This window comes from Equus quagga, chromosome 11 (genome assembly GCF_021613505.1).
Source record: "Equus quagga isolate Etosha38 chromosome 11, UCLA_HA_Equagga_1.0, whole genome shotgun sequence".
In the NCBI taxonomy this organism is placed as follows: Eukaryota; Metazoa; Chordata; class Mammalia; order Perissodactyla; family Equidae; genus Equus; species Equus quagga.
Genome location: NC_060277.1, coordinates 27,256,693 through 27,284,177, shown reverse-complemented (window position 1 = coordinate 27,284,177; position 27,485 = coordinate 27,256,693). Strand labels below are relative to the sequence as shown.

Genomic DNA, 27,485 nt, shown 5'->3' with positions numbered 1-27,485 from the left:
TCAGCCAAGGGTGCTTATTCTAATCCAAACATCAGCTGGCAAACCAGCATTCTGAGATCAGCATTGAAAGCAATCTTCCCCAAGTGCTAGAGAACTATTGTCCCACTCTATTTCATTGAAACAAACCCATCCTATTCATAAGTTTGCTACATTAGCGATTCACTGGAAACAGGATTGCATTTCATTGACTAAAAAAGGCTGTAACTCATATGTAAACCAAAGTAATTTAATGATTACAATCAATTTTGCCTTACTCCATCTATGGTACAAAACAACTGTGGACTAGCACGGTGTTTCATAGCTTTCTAAACCTATTCTTACATATGACAAAGTACAACAGTAACCAAGGGGATACCACATATATAAAATGCTAAGCAACCACAATTTCAGAAATCTAATTTACAGAATCATTTATAAAATTCTAGAAATTCACAACCTTAGAAAAATGATGAGACATAAGAGACAAGAGCCTGCACAGTACTGATGATTAAGATGTTAAAGTTATCTTGTTAAAATTTACTTTTGAAGTCACATAGCTACAGTATTGAATTCTCATTCACTCTATTATGTCTAAGATCAACATCAGTATTTGCCTTTTTTTTAATTCGAAAGGTAGTTTCAACTTCTTAGTTTCAATAACCAGTCTTGAAAATAAGCCAATTTACACAAAATAATAATATCACATTAGAGATACTCGTTTTATAGTTGACAAAAAGAAAAGCTTTTTCTAAATTTTGCACCTGAAGGCCTAAGATCTAACCAATATTAGAGTATACTAACAAAGTATTCTTCAGAAGAACCAGAAACTGTTCTCTTAAATAAGTCTAACATAAAAGTAACAAATACAAATTTTGAGCACTTGAGATACGGTAACAGGAAACCTCACCCCTTAAAATGCAATGTTAGAGCACCCTCTGGTGACTAAACTCAAATCACTCCAACAAAGGTGCCTTACATCTTAGATCCACATTTTCCATTTCTCATGTAATTTTTAAAAGTTTTTGAGGCAAAGGACTGTAGAGGATACAGCACTAATCAGATAAAATCTCCTTAGAATCTCTATAAATCAACAATATATTAAGTATTCACTATGTGTATAACTCTGTTCTCAAATATTTTTCTATTCTAATATGAACAAATTCACAAAAGCAATTAGAGAGAACATAAGGATTTGGAGAAAACAACAACTAACAAATAGTATATCAGCATATGTCACAGAAAGAGCCCTAAACTGAGACTCAAAGTCTGGTCCTACTCGCTCATTTGAGTAGGTTATTTTGAGCCTCAGCTTTCTCAACAAAAAGAAGAAACTAATTTAGATTCATTCATTCATTGAACATTTACTTAGCACTTCTTACGTGCACTGATTAAGGTACAAAAACACTGCTCAAACATCTCATGCAGATAATTAAACAACTATAATAACAATAAATACGAATAGGAGAAGGAGTTATACAGGGAGAAGGAATATCAATTTATGCTTCTTTCTTTTATGAATTGTCTAAACTGGTGTTTGATTTCCTTTCTCACTTGAATTTAAAACTCCAAAGAATCAAATATAAGAAAGAGGTCATCTTCCTGCTCAAACAAACGCTCTTCTACTCAAAAGTCCAAGCCCTACACGGTTTCAGTGGTAGCTGCTTCCCTACAAAGATCATCCTATCCCATGAAGCCCCCTGCTTAGATGCCAGCTAGATACTGAGAGCGTATTCTCAGGAAGAGAATTCTTTCAAGACACGAAAAAATTGCTACTGTTTGGTTGGGAGCAAAGAGAGAAAAGAAGACTTAGCCTCTAGGCCCTGAATTACACTCACACCTCTGGAAGTTATTCATTCCTCAACTACATGGAGTACCTAACAAAACTACAGGAAAAGTTGTATCAAAAGCCATTAAAAACAATGAGCTTATAGCCAGACATAGCTATGAGAGTGATATCATGCATAAAAAGTTAACACCCCAAAAACTAAAGTGAAGATACATGAACACAATTACTTTCATATAAGCTCTCTAAAAGGGAAAACAAATTCACCCTTGAATGAAAGACTTTCAGAAGAGATAAATGCTGACAAAGTAGCAACATGATATCTTGGAGTCAAAATCATTACTCTGTACTAACAGGGAGAAATAGATCCAAACATTATTTATTGATATCATATGTAGAATACAAACTTATAGAATACAAATCATATCAAATACAAAAATAATCACCACACAGGATAGATTAAAACAGCAGCTGAAAGACAATGACTTAACAATTATTTACTATAAAAGCTAAACTGAAGTTTCTCATTTTTTCCAGAGTTTCTCAAGAGGGGGTGGTTTTGCACCCTCTGCCCCAGGACATTTGGCAACATTTTTTATTATCACAACTGGCGGGAGTGCTACTATCGCTAGTAGGAAGAGGCCAGGGTTTTGCTGCTAAAAATCCTACAGTGTACAGGGTAGCCCTCCCAATACAAAGAATGATCCGGGTCAAAATGTCAACAGGGCCCTTGTTGAGAAACTGTACTTTACAATGATAAAACTGAAACCTTTAGCGTCAGTCGCATGAATTCTTACGATAATCTGCAACTAATACACACAAAGCCATTTCAATATCCAACTCTAACACACATAGAACTGTGAAGAACATAGCTGTTTCCTATGGCTACTCACCCACAATCTTCCCCTCCTTCTTTTCCCTCTCCTCTCCTGATCCTTGCCCCTTAGCCTTCTTTCAAGTCACCTTCCCATTCCAAAACCTCCAACTGTTCTGAGAAATAAAAAACAAAAAACACTGACTTGTCTATGCTGCCTGAAGTCTAGAACTATTCAAGAGTCATAACGAGTCTGATACATGACCATGAAGCTCAGAACTGTTTCGAATAAAAATCGAATGCTATAAAAAGAGAACTTTGTCATCCCTTCCCAGAACCACATCAAAAGGTCAGATAGAGACATGACCCATACCTCAACACAAAACGTCATCTCGTAGGTTTCTAAACCATCATGAAAAATCTACTCACTCTTGGGAATTCATCAGCACAACGTGAGTTCCGAAAAGTTCATCCTTGTTTCCAAGCAATCCTTGGATTCAAGTCAGCTGCACTTATTAAACACCTACTAGCTTCCTTTTGTTAGAGCCTCTCTTAAAACTTCTCATTTTAATATTCCCAGATTCAGAGAACAAGTCCATTTTTAACCTATTTATAATTTCATATTTCATTTCAATCTTGACTCAGTCTGTATCTTCTTCGTTCAACTACATCCATATGGCAGCATTTCAATGCGTACATCCCAGCATACTTTGAACTACTTTTTTATATTCTTCTCTCTGTAATTTCTCCAGTTTCAATAAACAGTTTTGGAAGCACAATGAACAAAACTTCCAGTAACAGAGGAAGTACAAAAATACATCATCTATACATGGATAAGCCCGGATTTAGAATTTATTTTCAATATCTTTCTTAAAAATGATATAATATGAAAATTATTTTTCATATAAAAAGGAAATAAATATATTTTAAATACTAAACCAGGCTAGATAAGATGTGCTTACAGCACAGAGATCAACTTAATGTGGCAATCAGAAAGATGCCACTTTAGGTTATCATGTCTATCTAAAAATCTGTTATAAAGATTTTGGAGACAGAAGTAAAACTGAATAGTCACAGAGTGACTTATTCATAAGAGATTTTTAAATATATCTGCAAACAAAACTCAAAAATCATAACCAAGTATACTATTATTACACCATATAAAAATCTACTGGTGAAAATATACAAATCTGTCCAGTCTCCCATGCATCCAAATAGAAAGCAGAAATATTTTCAATAAAATACTCTAAAAATGGTTTAAAATTCACTGTATTATATGAGCTAGACTAGCGATTTGTTTCTTTATAAAACTGTTTAAAAATTGCATCAGGGCACTATACCTTCTTAAAGCTAGCATGTACTCAATGCTTAATAATGCAGAAAAATTCACTCACCATTTCAGTGGTGTGCCTTCATATTCAAACCATATCTCACTAATGTCTTCTTGTCTCATAACCTTCTGAAAGTGCTTTTTCACTTTGTCAGTTACCAACGTCAAATAACTTACTCTTGGCAAAAGCAACTGAAATGAAAATTTGTAAAACCATATTTATTTACTATTTAAAAAAAATATATACTAAATAGGTTTTTGAATTTTAAGGAAAAATAGCCATGTTTTTGCATTACTTTGAATAGTCTACACAAAGTCAACTGCTTTTTACAGAAAATCAAAGGTTAAAGATGAAGACGTTTTAAAATTTCTTACGAGATCATTACTTTAAACACAGCTTAAAGCACAAATGCCTAGAATAAACAACACAAATCTATATACAATCTTTCCGTAATACTTTTCTCCAAATAAAAATACAACGTAATCAGATGTCATACTATTTAGGATAATTATTGGTTCTATCAAATTTAACTTAAAAATTAACATGATTCACCTGAGTTAATTAAACTGCTCTGAGAAAATGATTAACTCACTCCTAATACATCTTGACTTATCAATAAAGACTTCTCAACTGGTCCATCATGTTTTGATAAATTTACTGTGTATTAGATTAGGTGCAATGAAGAACATCAAGACAAAGACATAATCTGTCCTCTTCTACATGAGGTTAAAGTAAAGTGGAGGTAAAAACAAACAAAAAAAACCCATAAAAAATACTTACAAAAATACTTCACGGCAGCAATAGAAAGATCTTTAAAGGTCAAAGAGAAATTTTCATTTTATGAACAATAGAGGCCCACTACTCTACCATGAATAAAAAATGGCATGATGAGAAACACTACTTGACAAATATTCCAGTAACTGTACCTACAAGACTGAAAGAAGAGATTACAAACTCTTAAAGAAATACTACATGAGGAGATGAGGAATGAAAGAATGGAAAAGTAGGGAAGGTCTGGAAATCAGAACAGATTTTGGTCATTAATAATGAAGAAATCGAAGGAGAGAAATAAGTTAAAGATGACTGACTTTTGATGTACACATTTAAATCTTTATACTACAATAAAGCACAAGCTTAAGGGGTATAATGCTAGTAAACTGGCGATTCTGCCACTGTCAGTGAGCTTCCTCAATCCTGTCCTTGGAGCTGGACCTACGTGGACCTCGGACAGCGAAAAGTCTGGGAGGGAATGTTGCGCTAGGCAAAGCTTCAACTGGACTAGAACAGTTTTTCCTCCCCAGGAAAGGTACCAGAAAGAAAACATAAGAGAGCATTTTGGAAAACTCGTTAGGATTTATATAAAGGTACCACAGGTATATAAAAGGAGGAAAGTGGCAAAAATTCATGTTTTTTCCTCCTATGCAGCAGACACTAGACATTTCTTGCTCTCCTAAGTTTGTCTTCTTTTGCTGGTAAAATTTCGTTACTCTCTTTCAACCGCTTCTGTGAGTCTAACTCTGCATCATTTCGCATGCTGCTGACTCAAAGTTAGGTCTTTTGATCAGTAAATTGAGTAGAACCACTGGCCCGAAGAACATATACAAAGAGAAATATTCTGGTTAAAGCAACTGATACTTAATGACTGAAGATCAAGACAACAGGCCCCAACTAGGGAAGAGAACATGACAGTGGTCCTAGGGACCATAGGGAAGGGGGTTGTGGAAGGCAGGTGGAATGCGCCAGTATGCAGCAGAAAGTACTAATACTACAAACAAGTTGTTGGATAGGATTGTGCACTCAACAGAACAAAAATCCTCTTTTAAAAAGAAACAACTAGAGGGGCTGGCCCCGTGGCCGAGTGGTTAAGTTCGCGCGCTCCGCTGCAGGCGGCCCAGTGTTTCGTTGGTTCGAATCCTGGGCGCGGACATGGCACTGCTCATCAGACCACGCTGAGGCAGCGTCCCACATGCCACAACTAGAAGAACCCACAACGAAGAATACACAACTATGTACCGGGTGGCGTTGGGGAGAAAAAGGAAAAAATAAAATCTTTAAAAAAAAAAAAAAAAAAAAGAAACAACTAGAAGTGATTAGGGAAGAAAAGAAAAAGAAAATCAATACTTACTACATTTAAGGAAAAGTCCTAGTTGTTTTACAGGGAGTACTATCACCTCTATTTTACATACAGCTTAAAAAACTTAAATAACTTGGATGAAATGTGTTTACAGACTGTAAAGGCAAGAACTGGAAGGCTCCCTCTGCAATTGTTTTCAGTTAGAAAGGGACATCAGCAAAATCATATTCTATTAAATAAACGGCAAAGGAAAGATTCATTAGAGTCAGAAATGACAGAATCAAAGACAGATGTAACATGGAAGTCTGTAAGAAAATTAAAACAGCACAGGAAATTAGCCATTTTTTAAAAATAAATAAGTATAATCTATTAGTCTAATAAGTTCTATATTAGGAAGTTCAGAGCCTTAATTTAAAATGTCTGCTGGGTATTACACAGTAATGTCTTCTGTAGAGAATGATATTAACTTATGGAGACTGGAAGAAGGAAGACTCGTAAGGACTAGTAGGTGTGGATATTAGCTCCTGATCCTCGAGTGTGTTGTACTACATACCTAGGGTTCAATCAAAGTTTCTGAAAAATTCACAAATGATTTTCATGAAACAAAAACTTCCTTATAATAACGAATGAGGAACATTAGAAAATAAGCTCCATTAAGACAGGGTTCTTCATCTGTTCTGTTCACTGCTACATTCTCATGCCTAAAATAGTGCCTGCTTTATAGTAGGCACACAATAAATATTTGCTGGATGAATCAGAGATACCAAAGGTTAAGTGGGACAAAGGGCCAAAGACAAGTTAAAAAAAATAGTGCTCAGGGGCCAGTCTGGTGACATAGTGGTTAGGTTCATGCAGTCCACTTTCGTGGCCAGGGGTTTGCGGGTTCGGATCCCAGTTGCAGACCTACACATCACTCATCAGGCCATGCTGTGGCGGTGTCCCACATACCAAGTGGAGGAGGGTTGGCATGGCTGTTAGGTCAGGGACAATCTTCCTCAAGCAAAAAGAGGAGGACAGGTAACAGATGTTAGCTCAGAGCCAATCTTCCTCACCAAAAAAAAGACTGCCCATTCTTTTTTTTTTTTTTTTTTTGTGAGGAAGACTGGCCCTGAGCTAATAGCCAAGCCAGTCTTCCTCTATTCTTTAGTACGCAGTTAGTAGCCAGCACAGCATGGCCACTAACACAGCGGTGTAGGTCTACACCTGGGAACTGAATCCAGGCCGCCAATGCGGAGCAAGAATGCCCATTCTTAAGACAAAATCTACACTGAAATGTAGTTGGAAACTCCTGTTCCAAATTGGCCTGTGGGAGTCATATGTAACTAATATAAATATCTATAGTAGCACTAAGAAATAACTGTAAGATTTAAGAATGACTATACTAGAGTAGGTATAGATGGGATTTATCTAGTAAGTATTTAAATAGGTAAAAATGAAAAGAAAGTAGCAGCAAAAAGACATCATTCTGCCTTCTACATCCAGACTGTCCCACTCATTCTTTTCTTAGGTATATCTCATTGGTTCACTTTAAGTTCTTTTTTTTTAATTGCGGTAAAATGTACCTAGCGTAAAATTTACCATTTTAACCATTTTTAAGTATACAGTTCAGTGGCATTAAATAGATTCACCCTCTTGTGCAGCCGTCACTATTATCCATCTCCAGGATGTTTCATGATGCCAAACTCAAGTTCTGTATCTATTAGACAATAATTCCACCATTCTCCTCTTCTCCAGGCCCTTGGTAATCACTTTTCTACTTTCTGTCTCTTTGAATTAGACTATTCTAGGTACCTCATGTAAGTGGAATCATAAAATATTTATCTTTTTGTGTCTGGCTTATTTCACTTCAATTAATGTCTTCAAGATTCTTAACTGGGGGCCGGCCCCATGGCCAAGTGGTTAAGTTCACGCACTCCCCTCCGGTGGCCCAGGGTTTTGGCAGTTTGGATCCTGGGCGCAGACATGGCACCACTCATCAAGTCATGCTGAGGCGGCGTCCCACATGCCACAACTAGAAGGACCCACAACTAAAAATATGCAACTATATACCGGGGGGCTTTGGGGAGAAAAAGGAAAAATAAAATCTCAAAAAAAAAAAAAAGATTCTTAACTTGTTTTAATATGAAAAGGATTAACCCCCTCTGGTGGGGATATTGTCAGCTACATGGAATCTTTTGTTCTCATTCCTCATTTAGCAGTGTCAAGTACCCGCTGAGTATGACACAAGTGATTCATTTTTTTTCTATACAGCTTGTAAGAAATACGTTTTACATAGTTGTATAGATTGCTCATGTTTCTGAAAAAGGTGCCTGTAATATTGTTTAAGCCGAATCCTACTCTGTCCACCAATTTTCAATTAAGAAATTAGAGATTTACTTATCTAGAATTAAAATATAGAATTCTGTTCCACTTCAACTGGGAGGCTTCACACTAGGCATGAAGATAGAACACTGAGACAGCAAGAGTTCTTCCTCTCAAGGGCTTACAGGCTAGAGAGGAAGACAGAGGGTAAAACAAAGTCACAAACGTGATGAATGCCGGGCGGAAGTAAAGACTGTAACAAGAGCAAGCAGCAAAGGAGTTTAAAGGAATCTGGGGCTGGGGGAGGGCCTTGCCAAGAAGTCTATTTTAGGGCAAGAGCCAAAAGGTAAACAGGAGTGAGCCCACCAAGGGTGGGTGTGGATGTTCAGGTGTGAGTAGGGGTGGGAGATACTGCTGCTCACTCCAGACAGAGGAAACTGCGATAAGGCATGGAGCAACACCAAAAGACAAAGATTAGCACATTTGAGGGACTATAAGAAGATGACTATGACAGGAATTTAGAGGGTTGAGACAGAACAGTACTGAGGAAGCAAGGGACCAGATCAGGATCTTTAAGGATCCTAAAGATGATGAAAAGCTACTAAAGGTTTTAAGCAGGCAGGTGACAAGATCAGATATGTGTTTTGAAAAGATTTCTCCAACTGCAGACTAGAAAATGGAAAGAGGGCAAGACCGAAACCAGGGAAGTTAGTACTATGCAATCCATCAGTTTTTAAGTGGTCTGAACTACAATGTAGCAGTGGGTATGAAAGGAACTGCACAAGTTTGAGAGATATTTGAGATGTAAAATCAGACGGACTAAGTTACTGACCAAGTGTCAGGGATATGGGAGAAAAAAGCAACAAAAGATGAACTGGTAAGAGTACTCAACTGGTAAGAGTACTTAATTAGCTGGATGATAGGTCTACTTGCCAAAATAGGAAGGGAAGATGGCAGATGACCAGGCTGTCTGGGGGTAAAGAGGAAGAGTCCAGTTTCAAACACACTCAGTTTGAGTTCCTTCAAGACATCTAAGTGAGGCTATCCAGCAGACAGACATGTAGGACTGGAGCTCAGCAGAAAAATCCTGGGAGTTGTCAAGATGAAAATGCTCAAGAAATACACAAAAATGGATGAGAGCTCTAGGGGAAAAAACATGAAGTGGAAAAAAAAAAAAGGCAAAGCTTCAAGGAATGCCAACACTGAGGAACAAACAGAGGAGGGAAACGTGGCAAAGGAGACCACAAAAACCTAGAACACCAGGAATATGAGGCAGTGCAGAGCAAGAGACGGTGCCACAAAGTGCAGCCAAGAGCCAATAACATCAAACACTGCTGAGAGATCAAGCAAATGAAAATTCAAAAACAGACTCTAGGTTTGGCAAAAAAAGACGTCATTAGTGACTTTGGCAAGAAGAGTTCTGTTGGAGTAGTGGGAAAAGTGATTACAGTGAAGTAAGTAGTGGGAGGTGGGAAGGAGATAATGAGTATGGACAACCTTTTTAATAAGTCTGGCCGTGAAGGGAAAACAAGAGGTTGAAAGGGAGGTGGGGTCAACAGAGGGTTGTTTTAGGATAGGCAGGATTTAAGACAATATAAATGCTGCAAAGAAGGATCCAGTAGGCTGAAGAGGTTGAAAGTAAATAGAGAAGGCAGGAATGGCGGTCGGAGAATATTAGAAACCACCAGCTTCTGAGAAGGTAGGAGACGATCAAGAACACGATGGAAAGTTGGGCCATGCCTAGGAGGAAGGACACCTCTTCTACTAAAACCAGAGACAAGGAGAAGTAAATGCATATTAGTACAGACAGGTTTTGCAGACTTAATGACAGAAAGTTAAGGGAGGTCCCATCACATGGTTTCTATTTTCTTTGTGAAGTAGGAAGGGAGGTCACCTGTTAAGAGTGAAAGATGAGGTCAGGTGTCAGAGAAATAACCATAATGGAGAAGAACAGAGACAGCTGACTAAGGAAACATAAAAGGACTGCTGGGTAACGTTCAGGATCCACTCCAACTGCTGACCATGTGTCTGATGGTGTGATTTCCTCTGGTAAAAAGTCATACAATATGAATGCAAATTAGTTTCTATGTTTTTATATTGGATGATCTAAATGAAAAGCAATAGTTCAAATGAATATAACAGAAACAACACAAACTGAAAAGTTGACTACTTTCCAACAAATTTCCTTCCTAATATTCCCTGCAAAATAAGATATAGTTCTCAACTATATACATATAGGATGTAGGCTGAAAGAAGATTTATGCAGAGGCAACAAATCAAAATGCAGAAGCAAGCAGGAATATATCTAACATGAATATGCTTTTCCAATGGAAACAGAAAATTCCAGAAGACTCTTTGAATAATAATTAAATTATAAATTTGGTATGAGTAATTTTAAAACCTAGTCTCTGAGAAATAAGCTATAAGCATTATAAAAAGTAACCTACATTCCCATACATCTATCCTTATTGCACCGACACTGAACATGAATGGAATGAATTCAGGCCCTGTTGACAACCTGGTCACATCACCTCACCTGAGCTTTGAGAATGTCTGGGAAAGAGGTCTACCAGCTCTCAGGCTGTGACATTTTTACCTCATTTCATCCAGAATCTTTAAAACATCATCATTATTATAAACCAAAGCAATTAAAAATACTTTCAAGCTTAATTTACAACCAAGACACAGGAGAACTAAAACCACATTGGCACTAAAATGCTCACCTCTAATTCTAAGACTAACCACTGCTGACGTTTTCGTCAATTTTCTTCCTGTATGTATTGACTTATGCTTAAGTATGTATGTATTTTTAAGAGCAAAATCTGGATTATGCTACATGGTTTTAAACCCTAGTTTCTTGTTTAATATTTATTATATGCCTGTCACACAATATTCTTCAAAAACATAATCATGACTATATAGGAGTTTCTTTTGGGTGAAGAATTAGGAAGAAATCAAGAAAAAAAACCACGATTACCTATTAGACAAGACAATCCTCTTCCTCCAACGGTTATCCCCAATACCTTTTGCCATTTTCAGTTCAATTAGAAACAGCTAGAATCAACCTACACTCTAGTTCTCCCAACAGTCTTTTCATATTTAAACAGATTTGCATATAAAGAAGGGAAAATACTGTATTCTTTACTTGGATTTTTTTTTAACTGCAGGACGTATGTCAAACATCATATTCTGATTTAAAAGTAAACAGATCTAAATTATGTGTTTCTCAGTTTTTGCCACTTTGATCAACTCTAGACACACGTATTCCTTTGTTTAGATACTATTAGAAAGCCATCCAATGTTAAAAGTTTTCATTAAAATAGCAAAAAACTATTTTAGAAACAAAACATAAATGATATCCTAAACCATATTACAGACGAATAGAAAAAATACATCTAACAAATTAAATGGTCCTAAAAATGAACTATTGACCACGCTTTGTTGTCAACTATGAAAGTTTTTCTAAAGGCAGAAAGAAAACTGTTGAGATTTCCAAAGTTAAAATGACTCAAACATATATAATCAAATATGATTACCCGAGTACTGGTAACAAAAAACTACCCAATTCCTCTGAAATTATCATTTTCAGGAAGAAAACCCAAAGAGACAAAACAAAATTCCAATGTGAGTGTGGGGAGACTTTCATGCACTGAGTATCTACCAGCTGCATGACTTATGTCAGATGCTGAGGATGTGCAGAGATAAATGAAACCGTTCCTGTACCCAAAAAGTTAGTGAATGGGCTCCTTAAGCAACTTCCTCCAGCAGCCTGACTTCCCACCACTGGAGCAGGCTGAGGAGCAGTGCTGCCTCTCAAACAGATGAGGAAGAAAGCCAAGGGCAGGCTTTATTAAAGAGAAACAAGAAACGGTCCAGCACCACAAATACATTTCCACTTTTCCAGGTCCTCTTGGGCAAACAGTATGTGTACCTGAGACACAAAAAGAAAAAACTAAAATAATGACAGCTGAGAATGTCTCCTAAGGCCTATTAGGGGCTAGTCAGCAAATAGGCAGGATACTATTATCTCTGATGGACAGATCTGTAAGTTTGGATTATATATGCACTTAGGGAAAAAAAGCAGGCTAAAATCAGAAGATATTTGATACTCTCTTTTAAAACAGATAATACACTAACTCAAACAAACAAGTCTACATACAGCAATTTATGTTATTAAATAATATATTTCATATAGTATATATTTGTTCATGAACACGAAAACACATACATTCATATGTTCATTGAGCTATAAAAAAGAATTTATTGGGGGCCAGCCTGTGGCATAGTGGTTAAGTTCATGCACTCCACTTTGGCAGCCCAGGGTTTGCCAGTGTGGATCCCGGGCACAGACCTATACACTGCTCATCAAGCCATACCGCGGCAGCACCCCACATATAAAATAGAGGAAGACTGGCATAGATGTTAGCTCGGGGCCAATGTAACTCAGGGCCAATCTTCCTCACCACTGCCCCCTCCAAAAAAAGAATCTGTTAAACAGTTGCTTGGAACCACCTAAATACAAAAGAATCAAATCTGAACCTATTATTTTCAAAATATCATCCTGCTAAAAAACAGCATATAACTTATCATCTCATTATCCTATATTATATATGCTTATGTGCATAAGAATAAGAAAGTCAAGAAGGTCCTATATCAGCATGTGAACAGTGGGGTTTTTTCCTCTGGGTGGTAGAGTTACAGGTAATTTTTATTTTCTTCTTTTTGCTCACCTGTGTTTTCTACTAAGCTTTCTTCTATAATAAGCTTGTATTAAGTGTTTATAAAATGTTGAAAATCAGCCTCCAGGTGCTTAGAGCTTTATTTACAAAAATGGACAACGTTAGATATCCCATTTACCACCATCAACATACTTACATAATATGGTTCTGCCTCCCGTTCAGTTATCTCATCCTGATACAGGGTGAAGCAAGTTGGAATTCGTCCAAACCACACATCTCGAAGCACATCTTTGTCATCTGTCATTCTTCCAGTGGTTAAAGCAGTACATATAGGCTAAATTCTTTTATCAACCAAAGCCAAACTGAAAATAAAATGAAGAGCATTAGTCAGATCCTTGCAAGAATGAATGAACCTGCTCTGAAACAAAGAAAGATTACAGGAAAAAATGAATGCCATAAAGATTATTCACTTCAAAAAATTGTGTGATCAGCATTCTTTAGAATGAATGCAAAAATGAGTACAACAAATTCTAAATGCAGAGCTACTATTTGCTTAAAGGGATCACAGAAGTAACCAATTCAAAATTACATATACTAATGTATGCAACTAATGAACCACAGCCAAAGTGAAACTGCACTTGCATCATTCTCACATGCCCCAAAAGAGTCTACTGCTCATCTAAACTGAACTCTTCAACTATGCCCCATGGTTCCTTACAGCCCAACTCCAAAATACCATCCCCATAATTATCTCTGCCCCATCTAATATATTCAGCCTCTCCTACTCCAGATAGTTCTGACTCTTCCTGCAAAAAAACACATCTCTCTCACCTTGGAAAAAATCTTTGTATAAATGTATTTCCATTCTAAATTTCATCCTGTCTACAATTTGATTCCACCAATATTTCCAGTCTTATTTACTATACTTTTTATAAACCCTCTAGCAAAACTGGTCCCTTAAACATTTTGCTCTCGCACCATTCCCCAACTAGGATGCTCTTCTCTCACTTGTTTAAATCCTACGCACTCTGCAAATCCAGCTCACAATCTTCCAATGAAACAGTAAACGCTTCTACTTTGAACTCTTATAATATTCCCTATACAAAACATATAGCACTATATCTGCAAAGTGAAATATTCTGGGTGTGGCAGAAGGACATGACTTTTGACCTCCATAAATATCCAAGCATCTTCCAGAAGTAATATTCTACGACTGGATAACATCACAATATACTGCGTGAGTAAATGCTGAAAGAAATACTGTTGGCACCTGGATACTGAGAGTCAATATCCTTCTTCTTGTATATTTATTTATATATATCTCATCTTTCTTTTTTTTTTAATTCTTTTTTTTTTTTTTGAGGAAGATTAGCCCTGAGCTAACATCTGCTGCCAATCCTCCTCTTTTTGCTGAGGAAGACTGGCCCTGAGCTAACATCCATGCCCATCTTCCTCTACTTTATATGTGGGACACCTGCCACAGCATGGCTGGCCAAGCAGTGCCATGTCCACACCGGGGATCCGAACCGGCGAACCCCAGGCCGCCAAAGCGGAACGTGCGAACTTAACCGATGCGCCACCAGGCCGGCCCCTATTATCTCATCTTTCATAGGCTACCTAATTCATAATTTATCATAAAGTATCTTATGGAAACATTTTAAATGTTTAGCCAAATATCAATTATTAACACTGAGAGCTTTTTGCTCTCTTTTCTCTTCCACTGAACAAGGCCAAAATCAATGACCAATGCCAAAATGTTATTAAATATATTTTACATATTTAACAGATATATAATATATAAAATATTAACATTTTATATATTTGTAGAGTTCTGAATTTTCTATCACTATTCTTTTTTTCTTTTTTTAGATTTTTTTTTATTTTTCCTTTTTCTCCCCAAAGCCCCCCAGTACACAGTTGTATATATATTTTAGTTGTGAGTTCTTCTAGTTGTGGTACACAGGATGCTGCCTCAGCATGGCCCAATGAGTGGTGCCATGTCTGCGCCCAGGATTCGAACCGGCCAAACTGTGGGCGGCTGAAGCAGAGTGCGCAAACTCAACCACTCGGCCACAGGTCCAGCCCTGTATCACTATTCTCAAATGCACCGTAGAGGTCAATTGGACAATGTCATCTACAGGTAAATAAACGGGAAGAGGTGAAAAAATCTGCCCAACATAACAAGAACACTAAGTAACAGTCAAACCAGGGTAAGAACTCTGGACACCTGAACTGAGTTCAGTGCTCTTTCCACACACCACAATGTTTCAACTTGTATTAAAATATATTCATAAAAGACAACATTTTAAGCAAATGATACATATATTCAAACTCCACATAACTCCACCTCCATAGGCTTCAAATTCAAACAACATATTGAGTTTCTGAACTCTACAGAAAATTCCGAAGTTTACAAATCACACAAAATTAACTCCTTGAAAAGAGGAAAGACCTCACTACTTCCTGATTACATTAATAGCTTGTTCTTTATGAGTAAATTTACTGGTGGCAGAAAATAAGGAAATCTGAATTATGACAAAAAAGTAAATCTAAACTTGAGTCTGATAAAGGTGGTAAACAGTGGTTTCTGTAACCATGATACATCCAATTAACCAAGAGCTAAAACTGAGATCCTCTTGCTCACAAAGAAAAAAAAGTTGAGGCAAAGAGCTACTTTCCTAAGAGATCTTAAAAAGATTCAAATACAATTTTAAAGTTAAAAGTTACAATCAATATTGTCACATTGGATGATTTTTCTTCCTGAGGAAAAATAGGTAGAAAATCTAATTCACAAGAAAATCAAAAATTGAAGTGGGTATGACCACCTAAGGAAAGGCATCTCTATGGGCATCTCTCCAACCACTGTCCTCTCAGGAAGGAATAATAATCTGGCCAGATTCCAGGACATCACTTGAGCCTCATTTATTAACAGGCAGGGGTCACCAGAAAGCAAAGTATCATGCACGTGGGTGTGGCTCTCTTCTCCCCCTCTACACTGCCAGATGACAGCACTTGACCCTTGTGTTCTTTCTTTCAGTGGCATTTTCTTCTGCCTCTTCCTTCCATGTGTCAGAACAGTAGAAAGAAATGGCCAATATCTCCCTCTTCTCTTTGTTCTGGGAGACTCTCCCCAACAGTGATACAAGTATGGACTTCTCTTTCACTGGTTTTGTACCTAAAATCCCACTGCAGAACTTTGGTAAACTGGGCTGGACCATAAGACTTTACCAAAGTTCTGGGGTAGGACTTAAGATACAAAACCAGTGAAAGATAAATTGGTACCTTATTTCCCATATACCATTGTTTCTTATGTGTATATTTCTTGTAGGACCTCAAGGGACGAGCTAAGCCAAGGCAGCTAAACGTGTAATGTGGTAGAGTCAATGCAGATTTCACAAAACAAACAGAAACTACAAAACAGATTTACAAAAAACTGCAAACAAGCCTACTTACTGCCTCAAAATACACAGACCCAAATTTACAGGATCACAAAATGTTAATCTTTCAATATTTATACATGTTCATTTATAACGAATTATGTAAGAAAGCATGTCTCTAGTCTAATGAATACTCATAACTAAAAAATGTACAAGAAAAACTGGCTGATACATGGAATACAATTAAAGGATGTGAGTATTCAATCAGCCTTTTCAAAAGAGACGCAGAAAAACAAAATTTAACTCAAGAGGCACTACAAAGTGAGAGTTCAAAATGTAGACTACAGAGCCAGACTGCCTAGATTCAAAACCTAGCTCCACCACTTACTGTGATCTCAAGTAAGTCACAACTTCTCTGTGTTTCAGTTTTCTTATCTATAAAATTGGAATAACAGGCCTTAGCACATAACATACAAAAACTAAATTAATACACATAAAGCACTTAGAACAATGCCTATAATATAGTACTATAAAGTGTATCTATCACCATAATTTACAAAACCAACAAGAGCACGTCTCAAAAAACGTTTAAAAGTCATTAAGACTTCAAGAAGCAAGAATAATCAAAAGCACTATATAGGGGCCAGCCCAGTGGCACAGTGGTTAAGTGTACACATTCTGCTTCGGCGGCCTGGGGTTCGCTGATTTGCATCCCGGATGTGGACATGGCACCGCTTGGCAAGCCATGCTGTGGTAGGCGTCCCACATATAAAGTGGAGGAAGATGGGCACGGATGTTAGCTCAGGGCCAGTCTTCCTCAGCGAAAAGAAGAGGATTGGCAGCAGTTAGCTCAGGGCTAATCTACCCCACACACATACAAAAAAAGCATTACATAATATAAATAGGAATTATAAGAGTAAAGGAAAATAAAATTATGCATTGAGCATTGCTAATGACACGGACTACAGACTCAATAAACATTTGATCACTTGATATGCCCAACTCTGTGGCAGGCCCTGAGGGCATACAAGATGATGACGATGGTGATAATAAAAATAACAACTTTTTAAAACCTCAGGCATGGGGCCAGCCCGGTGGTGCAGCGGTTAAGTTCCCACATTCTGCTTTGGCAGCCCAGGGTTCGCTAGTTCGGATCCTGGGTACAGACATGGCACCGCTTGGCAAGCCATGCTGTGGTAGGCATCCCACATATAAAGTAGAGGGAGATGGGCACGGATGTTAGCTCAGGGCCAGTCTTCCTCAGCAAAAAGAGGAGGATTGGCAGCAGATGTTAGCTCAGGGCTAATCTTCCTCAAAATAAATAAATAAATAAATAAAACCTCAGGCACTGCTCAGAAGGTATTATCTCTGAATCTACTAAACGTATTATGTATGCACTTTCATTTCCTTTTCCATGGCTTTGCTCATGCTGGTGGTCCCGTACTCTAAGGTAGCCTTCCTCACCTTCTCTTCCAACTTAGACATCCTGCAGGATCCAGCTCAAAATAACCTTTCTTCAATGCATGACTCAGGCAGAACCTTTGTTTCCTCATCGCACCTTTACTTTTCCTCTACTACAGCACTTATAAGCTTATAGGAAAGTTTTATCTGATTTCCAATCTCGTATTGTTTCCATCATACCATACCGACTGCCAACATCCCTTCCAACTCCAAAATGTCCACGGTTCTAATTAAATGTTACTTTGGGGGAGCTTTCATAAGGGAGAAGGGAAGAGGAAAGAAGTAAAATATTAATATATCCTATAGGTCTAGGGAAGAATTTTAAAGATATGGAACTTGAAGAATGGGGAGAATATGGACAGGCAAAGAGAAGATGATAAATATTCCAAGCAGGGCAAAACAACATCAGCAAAGGCAGGAAGTGTGCCAACTTTTTAGGAAACTTTGGGTTGGCAAGAGTAGTAGATAATGAAAGAGCTGACAGAGTGACACGTTTTAATATTACTCACAATCCTAGGCAAGGCACTACTTCACTAAGCCTCCATGTCCTTACCTGTAAAATTCACCAGGTCGTTCTGGAAAAAAAAAGTCTATAAAGTGTCTGACATGGTACTGGACACACAGTAAGTGCTGAGAGATAAAAGCAATTACTATTCCTTTAATGTCAAATCTGTAAAGTGAGACTAGATCATGAAGCATGCCAAATGGAAGATGGTGGGTTCGCAACATCAACAAGGCTAGAGAGCCTATAAGGTTTTTATAATGGTGAAATAAAACCAATTATCTGGTAGCAGTGCACAAAAGGACATCCCGAGTCACAGAGAGGTTGGCCAGGAAGCAATTTCAGCAATTAAGGCATATACTAATGAGTGCCTGACCTAGACTGGTAACAGCAGATAGACGAGAGACAGATATGAGGTTTTTCCAAGGAAGAATGAAAGAAGTTGGTGAAAACTTTGCTAAGGGATAAAGAATAAGGACAGGGAAGATTTAAACGCTGACAGCAGTCAATACAGTAAGGTAGTTAAGGGGTTTTGAAATCAGACTGACATGGGTTTAAACCCTGACTTCCACCTATAAGCTGTGTGTCCTTGAATAACAAACCTGACATCTCTGAACCTCATATTTGTAAACTGAAAATAATTCTAATTTCAGGGGGCTGTTGGGTGTTTACCACCTGACAACCACTCAATAAATGGTATATGTATTTAACATATGGTTTCCTCATGCTTCCATGGCCCCCCTGCTTGAACACCCTCTTTCGGCCAACTCTTAATTCTCTAAGAGTCAGCTTAACATCAGCTCCTTGGGAAGCCTTCCACCAAGCAACCTCCAATCTAATGACTTCTATAATAGCCTGTTATAACCATGCACTGCAGTTATGTTTATCTTATCTCTCTCTTGCCCTTCCCCACATTGAACTGTGAGTTCCTCGACAGCAGAAATTGAGTCATATTTACCTTAGTATCCCCAATATTAGCATAATGAGTATAGAGCAGGCTCTGGAATTTCTGTGAAACAACTGAAAAAATATAAATATCTAAAATGTATAAATCCAAAAGTTATACTATCTACTTAGGAAAGTTTTCCACCTAAACTCTTTTCCAAATCAGTACAATCACACGTTAAATTCAGCAAATTTCATTATTTTAGAAGAATATTTTTCCCTCTCATACACACACTACACTATCATTGCCATGCATCCAATTTGAAGGCAATGCTTTGGAAGCATAGAAATCCCAACCTATGATGCAGTATACTAGAAGTAAGCTTGTTGAGGGCAGGTGCTGCTACTTCTTGACTGCTGTATTCTCTGCATCTAATTCCGGGCCTGAAATAAAGCAGGTGCTCAACCAACAACATGGAGCGAACAGCACAGTGAGTATGATAAAAATATAACGCACCATTAACAGTCCCTTTCACATTACCAACTAGGAAAAGCTAACCTATTACCTGAAGCTATTTTGCTGACAAAATCCTCAGCTACCTAGAAATTACTTAAACTATCAAATACCTACTAGTAGTGAACTTGTAAACATCTAAAAATAATAAGCTACGCTGGCTGGTCTCCCTTTAAATTCACGAACACTGACCTCAAAAGTGGGCCCTGAGTACTGCCCAGTGTTTCTACATTTCCCTAGTCCATTTATTCTCCCACTGTCCTAGATCGACCCTTCAAACCTTTTCTCTCTCCAAATTTTCACATCTCCTTCCTGATTCTCTCAGCTAATGATCTGACTTTCTATTTCCTTCTATGCCATTACTAAACAGCCCCACCCGCACCCTGGGGCATAGTTCCTTAACCTCTCCAACCTCCAAACGCTGAAGTGCCCCACGGGCTCAGTCCTTGAATCCTGCCTTTGGAGATCTCTGGCGGCTTTACATATCACTTATACATTAACGATTTCCTCATTTATACATTAACGATTTCCACATTTGTATCTTCAGCTCAGGCTTCTTTTAAACTCCAATGCATACATACTACTGCATATTGACATTTCATTTGAAAATTTAGCCTGTGCAAAACTGAGAACGATTTCAGATCTTCCTCCCTCCTCTCCCTATTACTCTGTGGTCTTCCCCAAATCACTAAGTGGTAACTTGAGTTGCTCAGACCATAAACGTTGGAGTCATCCTTGACCCCTCTTCACATCTGATGGCTCTAGCTTAGACACAAGTCTAGAATCTGGCCATTTCTCACCACCTTTACTATTATCACACTGATCCAGTTCACCATGACCTTTAACCTGGATACATGTAATAGCCTAGTAACAGGTCTCATCATTTCTGCCTTTACTGTAGACAGACAATGTAGCAATCAGAAAGATGCTTTTAAAAACAAGTCAGGTAAGTTTACTCCTTTACTCAAAACCCTACCACCTCATTCAAAGTAAAAACTAAAAGTTCTTACAAACTGCTACATGAACAGCCCCATTCTGACCTGACTACCTATTTCTCTCCCCTCTGGCTCACTCAGTTCCAACCAAACAGGCTAGTGTGTTCCCAGCTCAAGGACTCTGTGGTTGTTCGATGGCTGGTTCCACTATACCCACAGAGCACCCTTCTTTATCACTTTCAGGTCTCTGCTCAAGTATCTTTTCTAAGGCCACCACAGCAGTTTCCCTTCTCTGCAGGTCACCAGCATGCCCCACTCACCTTCACTGCTTTTTTTTCTCTCTAGCACCTTTCACCACCTGACATATATTTTAATTAATTTCTATATTAATGTCTCCCCCCCAAAGTGAATTTCATGATGGCAAGAAATTTTATTGTTTCATTCACCATTTGTTTTGTTTACTTGTTCAGTGCCTGGCATATAAGAGGCACTCAGTATTTGTTAAATTAACAAAGCTAACCCACATTTGAAATGTGTACATTATTCTAAAAACTCATATCCATATAGTACCATTCTGTTCACTTCCCCCAATTTTAACCAGCATACCTTTGAGCACTGACTTAACACCCTCAAATCTAGTGTAAAATTCTAAAATTCCCCCCAACTACTACCCTCAGCCCAACATCGTTACCTTCAAATTCAAAATTCAACCAACAACTCCCCCTATGGAAATCACAAATAATTCCATTCCGATTAAGTAGCCACAGTCCCAAAGACTCTTAGATTTATCAAGGAAATTCTGGAAGGCTTTGGACGTTCAGTGCTGTTTGAGAGTCTCGGGGTTCTGACTCTCGCTCAAGACATGCTGTGCCTCCCCACCCCTCAGAAAAATCTAGAACCAATCCAGTTTCCCTAGGTTCCTCAAGTTCAGGTCTGATTTGAAAACAATCCAAACTACAATTAAAGTATGTGAATGTGCTCTGCCAACAGAAAATGGCTTTGTCAGCACTAAATATTATCATTAAAATGAGAATGAATGCCACTGAGAATGGAGGAGATACCCATCGAATTCGGACAGAATCGACTGCCTGTAAAGTAACCGATTTAAATAACTGTTCCACGAAAATGCAGGTCCTGAACTAAACTCCAGAGCCTGCGATAAGACCCTGGGCTTCCTACCTTAGGAGGGACCAAACCACACTCCCAGAGAGACCGCACAGGCTACACCCTCCGGCCGGCCCAGGGCCCGGGGGGCGGCGTCTGGCCAACCCCACCTCCCCCGGAGGAACCACCTTCCCCCGCCGCCGCCCCAGGGAGCGCTTCTCTCGCCCGCCACTCGCCCCTCCTTCTTACCACACCTACCTGGCACCTCCCCAACCCTTCTCCTCCGGGCCCTTCCTCACCCTGGGGAGACACACACATACACATACCCTACCAGAAGCGCCGGCTCCTCCTCCGGCTTCCTGCACCGGTGAAGACGCCTGGGTCCTGGGCTGCGGCCAGGCGGCGGCGCAGGGTGCCTGACACTCAGTCCCGCAGAGGCGCGCGAGCCAGGACTCCCGGGAGCCCGCGCAGCCGCAGAAGACACCAGCGCCGAGGTCGCAGCCTAGCCCTGCTACACTTCCGCCCTCCGGGATCCAGCGAATTCAACCCGCAGCGCCGCGGAGCCCTGGAAGCCCACCGCAAGTCCAGTCACCCTCGGCGCCCGGAGATGACGTCACGGGACCCCACGTGGCCCGCGCTCCGCCCTCCGAGTTTGGCCCAACCCCTCAAGGAGACCCGAGCAGCCCTTGAGCATGCGCAGACGGAGCTGAGTTTATGAAGGTGGGGTCAAATCGCTGGCAAGTTCACAGCTTCTACCCTCTTAGAGGAGTCCCGCGCATGTGGCATAGTCGTTGGTGTTTGGGGAGGTTAACGTGACAGTTCTGTAAGACAGGGACTTTTTTTTTTTAAGATTTTTAATTTTTTTCCTTTTTCTCCCCAAAGCCTGCCGGTACATAGTTGTATATTCTTCATTGTGGGTTCTTCTAGTTGTGGCATGTGGGACGCTGCCTCAGTGTGGTTTGATGAGCAGTGCCATGTCCGCGCCCAGGATTCGAACTAACGAAACACTGGACCGCCTGCAGCGGAGCGCGCGAACTTAACCACTCGGCCATGGGGCCAGCCCCAAGACAGGGACTTTTAAAAATACTGAATAATATTAATAAAACGGTTTTCAAAATGTTTTCGTATCTATTTTCTCGTTTGATCTTCTCAACTTTGTCAGAGCCACGGCAGGGATTAATAGCCATATTTAACAGAAGAACTAAAATACAAGAGTACAGAAGCCCTCCCATCCACCCAACAACTTCCTGTTTGTGAAAATAACAAGCAATTCGTAAACTTAGTCCTAAAGAGTGTTTCAGTTGGATCTATTGATGAGGATTTTAGGCTAGTTATTTTTAAAACTACAGATGAGAAGCAGGCTCCGAGGACTGGGATTTTGCTTGCCCTTTTGAGAAACATTTGCATTTGTGAAGGAAGCGGGGGATGAGCTTGTAGGGACCTGAAATTGGCCACCCCAAGATATGTCTCTTTGGCATCAGGATTGTTTTGGGCTGATTGCTTTTGATAAACTGGGACAGGGAGGGAGGCTCTGGGGAATGGAACTTGCCCTTGTTAGGACACATTTACATTTGTAAGGTAAATCTCTATCTGTAAAAGGTGCCTCCCTCTCTACCAGGAGGAAAAAGAGAGATGACCTTATCCCTAGAAACTCTTAATGGGGAAGGCAAGAACTTAAGTTGGTTGCTCTCTGGCAATCTCATGTAACTGATTTAGGGTGGTGGCTTCTGACCTTTACTTAACCCGATTTGATTCTTGTCTAAAAGTCATGGGATCACCCAACGACCAGACCCCACCTGCACTGATACCATTTTAACTTTCTTCATGTTCTTTCCTTTGTCTTGTAAAGAAATGACCCACATACCCATGCCTTATAAAATTAGCCCTAACGCTCAACTCGAGGCAGCAGCAGCAGCTCTGACTGCCCGTGGGTCCTGTCCCCACGCACCAACTCTGCCTGCCCATGGGTCCTGTCCCCATGCTATTCCATACTATTCTCTAAATAAAAGAGCACTACTGCCAGATCTTGAGAGCCCAAGAAATCTTTCTTTCGACTCCTCGGCTCACCGACCCCACATCCCTATCTAGAAGTCTTGCAAATCATTTAACGTTTTTCTCTTAATTACGCATACCTTACAACATAATACTATGCATGTTAAGTACATACTGTGCTGAGATTCAAAATAGTTTCCTAATAATTGGAAAGATTGGGAAATCCTAGTAATAGCCACAGGATTCCTTTAAAAAGAATCTTCTTGGAGGTTAACTAGTCTAATGATTTTCAAATGGTGAATCACAACCCATTGGTGGATCATCAAATCAAGTTAGTGGATCACGACTAGCAGTTTTAAAATGATAGAAAATAAAATATTGGCATGCTTTCACACATGCTAAGGAAAATACTGTTTGCTGAAATATTTACTTCAGTATGTGATGTACAGTGGATAGGAATGTGAATTACATTTCTTGGTATGGATAGCAGTCAAAAATGTCTGAAAGCCACAGTTGGTCCACTCCACGTACTCAATGCAGCAATCTCTAAAGCATCCCCAACAGACAGACATTAGCCTCTGTAAAAAAAACTCTTTGGGCGCCAGCCCAGTGGTACAGTGGTTAAGTGTGCACATTCCACTTCTCGGCAGCCCGGGGTTTGCTGGTTCGGATCCCGGGTGCAGACATGGTACAGCTTGGCACGCAATGCTGTGGTAGGCATCTCACATATAAAGTGGAGGAAGATGGGTACAGTTGTTAGCTCAGGGCCAGTCTTCCTCAGCAAAAAGAGGAGGACTGGCAGTAGTTAGCTCAGGGCTAATCTTCCTCAAAAAAAAAAAAACTCTTGGGGACACAGCTGAGTGGCCTAGTGGTTAAGTTCACGTGCTCTGCTTCAGTGGCCTGGGATTCTCAGGTTCGGATCCCAGGCGCAGACCTACACACCACTCATCAAGCCATGCTGTGGCAGTGTCCCACATACAAAATAGAGGAAGATTAGCACAGAAGTTAGCTCAGGGCCAATCATCCTCACCAAAAAAAAAGTTCTTGGGATTAAGGTGCCCCACCTTCCCAATGCAGCTAAAACTGTATGGAATTTACTCTGAACTGTATCCAAAAGATTAGATGGATTGATGGATGGATAGAGGGATGGACAGATGGATAAATATGTGATAATGCAAGTACAGTAAAATGTTAATGCTAGAATCTATGTGGTGAGTATATGGGCATTCACTGTAAAATTCTTTCAACTTTGCTGTATGTTTGAAAATTGTCCTAATTAAATGTTGGGGAGAAACTATGTATGGAGAAGCTAATAGGAAGTGACAAATAAAAATGGCAAGCAATAGGATATATTGGAGTATATGAGGAAGCCATTTTGTGTAAACCTAATTCGGCCTGACTTTGTCTTTCCAAAAGGGCCTGACCATGGCTGTTGAGCATGCATTGTATATCTGCTTTAGATATTCCCTATGGCAAGAGCAAAAGGCCCTTGAGATAAAGGTGCAACTTCTCGCCCCCTCCCAACATTGGCATCTCCTTAAGGATTAAGTATGTTTCCTTAGGCTAGAAACTGATTGCTGCGCTCACCTGTGACCACCCAGCTCGAGACAATAGACTTGCCTCCTGCTATGCCCTCTGAGATAGCAGACCACTACCTGCTGTGTCCATCAAGAGCTGTGCTGACAGGGCGATCTTGTGACTATTGTGGGAGGGACATTTCAATCATATGTGAGGCACCCTCTTTGAGGGTATATAACCACCCTTATACCCCCACTTCTTTGGAGAGCTCTGTTCCTTTGTGGAAAGACTCTCCCGGGTTATAATCCTAAGATTTAAGCTCAGAATAAACTCACCAAAATTTTCCTTTATAGATTGGTTATGGATTATTTTCGTCGACAGAAGAAAGTGATTACACTGAGCTAAAATCCAGCTTCATGTAACTTTTAAGAATTGATCCTGTTTTCTTCCTGTGTCTCTCCTGCACCCTGTCGCTACAACTTACAATAGAAATATCTAACCCCTGTTCTACTAGACAGCACTTGAGATATGAAACGATAGCTTTCATGCCCCTTAACCCACTCAGGGATAAACACTGTCAGTTCTTTCAGCCATTCTTCACGTGACATATGTCTCCTCTGGATATGGTCCAGTTATCAGTGTGCCTCTGTCCCTTTCTTTGCTCTAAACTTACTTAGATCTGCTTTCCTAAACTCTAAGGTGTCTCTACTATCCCCATGAACTCTAACATGCCATTGCTTCCTGACCCCAAGGTCCCATTTACTCTCTTTTATCTCCAACCTGCTAGTTCAGAGGATGAGTTAGTTAAGCCAGATTTAATTCTTCTACTTCAGCTATAGCTCCTCTGACTGTGCTCCAACCAATTACCCTATCTCCCTGATTTCCCTCACTGCTGGTTTCTTCCTTCAGCTTATAGACATGCTCAAGTGTTCTCCTATCCTACTAAAAGCCTTCCATTAACCTTCATCACTTCTTTTTTTTTGAGGAAGATTAGCCCTGAGCTAACTACTGCCAATCCTCCTCTTTTTGCTGAGGAAGACTGGCCCTGAGCTAACATCCATGCCCATCCTCCTCTACTTTATAGGTGGGACGCCTACCACAGCATGACTTTTGCCAAGGGGTGCCTTGTCCCCACCAGGGGTCAAAACATGCAAACTTAACTGCTGCCACGGGGCTGGCCACCTTCATCACTTCTTATCTAAACTAGTAGGATAGCCTCCTAATAGGTCTCCTTGCCTCCAGCTTGTTCCACTTGCCCCAGGGGCCATCTATATTTGACTTTGACTTCAACCAGAGTGGATTATCTAAGATGCACTCTAACCATGTCATTCAATACTTAAAACCTTTTAGTGATTCCTTCTGGGCAAATTCTTAGTTTCTTATTCTGATCAACAAGGCCTTCTATGACTAGTTCCTTCCTTCTAGACTCACTTCCCTATACACCCTGCCTTCAAACTCCCATAGTATCAAACATTTTGCAATTCTATGCACTCAGGCTACGTCTTGCTTCTTGCCATTGTTCTCGCTGTCCCTACTGCCTAAAATGCTATCCCTTACCAGACGCATCACTAAATCCCTTTCTCCCCACTCACTCCCCAAGACTCAGTTCAAGTGTTGGAAAGTTTTCCCTGATCCACCCAATCTGGGGTAGATGTTCTTCATAGTTTCCTCAATCATTTTTTGAATCCCAATGCCAACACAATGCCTGGCATCCAATAAATGTTTGTTGAAATAAACTAAGCTGAACACGAGCTTTCTTCCATGATTCCCATCACTTTCGCCTTAGGAATTAAATTCTTCCTCATAGCTTACACTTTAAGTAGAAAGCTGTGCTTTCCTTTATTACTTTATCAGTTTCAAAATTATCAGCAAGGAAAGTTGAAAATGATTGAGGTACAATGCTCTTAGCAGAGTGGGCATCCCACAGTCGCCTGGCTATCCGGGGCCTCCATCACTACTGCATCCTGTCTCAGTGCCAGTTTTGTGAGCTGCGTGGGGAAGGGATTGCTACTTGTTCCATCTGGCTGCACAGCCTGCAGCGTAGTCCCAGAACACAATCACATCTCTGTTCTTCTATCCTTTTAGCCTTACTCGAACAATACCTCTCAAATAATGGAGAATGGAAACTCCTAGAAAACAGGGATGACTTCCTATATATGAAAGCCTGCAAACGGAAGTTCCACGGACTGGAACTGAACCACTGGTATGACCCTGTGATGTACTCTAACCTACTTTG

General features: G+C 39.7%; 1 protein-coding gene across 6 annotated transcripts in view; it reads right to left on the bottom strand.

The window, feature by feature from the left end:
* The window catches only part of ATG5 (autophagy related 5), a 121,146-nt gene extending 98,816 nt beyond the window's left edge, over positions 1–22,330 (bottom strand). For 2 of the 6 annotated variants that reach the window (XM_046677002.1, XM_046677003.1), the window contains exons 1-3: positions 22,066–22,204; positions 13,158–13,323; positions 3,971–4,098 (exon numbers count right to left, since the gene is read on the bottom strand). In XM_046677002.1, coding sequence (XP_046532958.1) covers positions 3,971–4,098; positions 13,158–13,265 — 236 coding nt within the window. In that variant the 5' untranslated portion in view covers positions 13,266–13,323; positions 22,066–22,204. Of the gene's footprint in view, positions 1–3,970; positions 4,099–13,157; positions 13,324–22,065 lie in introns of all 6 variants that reach the window. The other 4 variants (XM_046676999.1, XM_046677000.1, XM_046677001.1 and 1 more) reach the window with 4 other exon arrangements.
* Between the last annotated feature and the right edge of the window lie 5,155 nt (positions 22,331–27,485).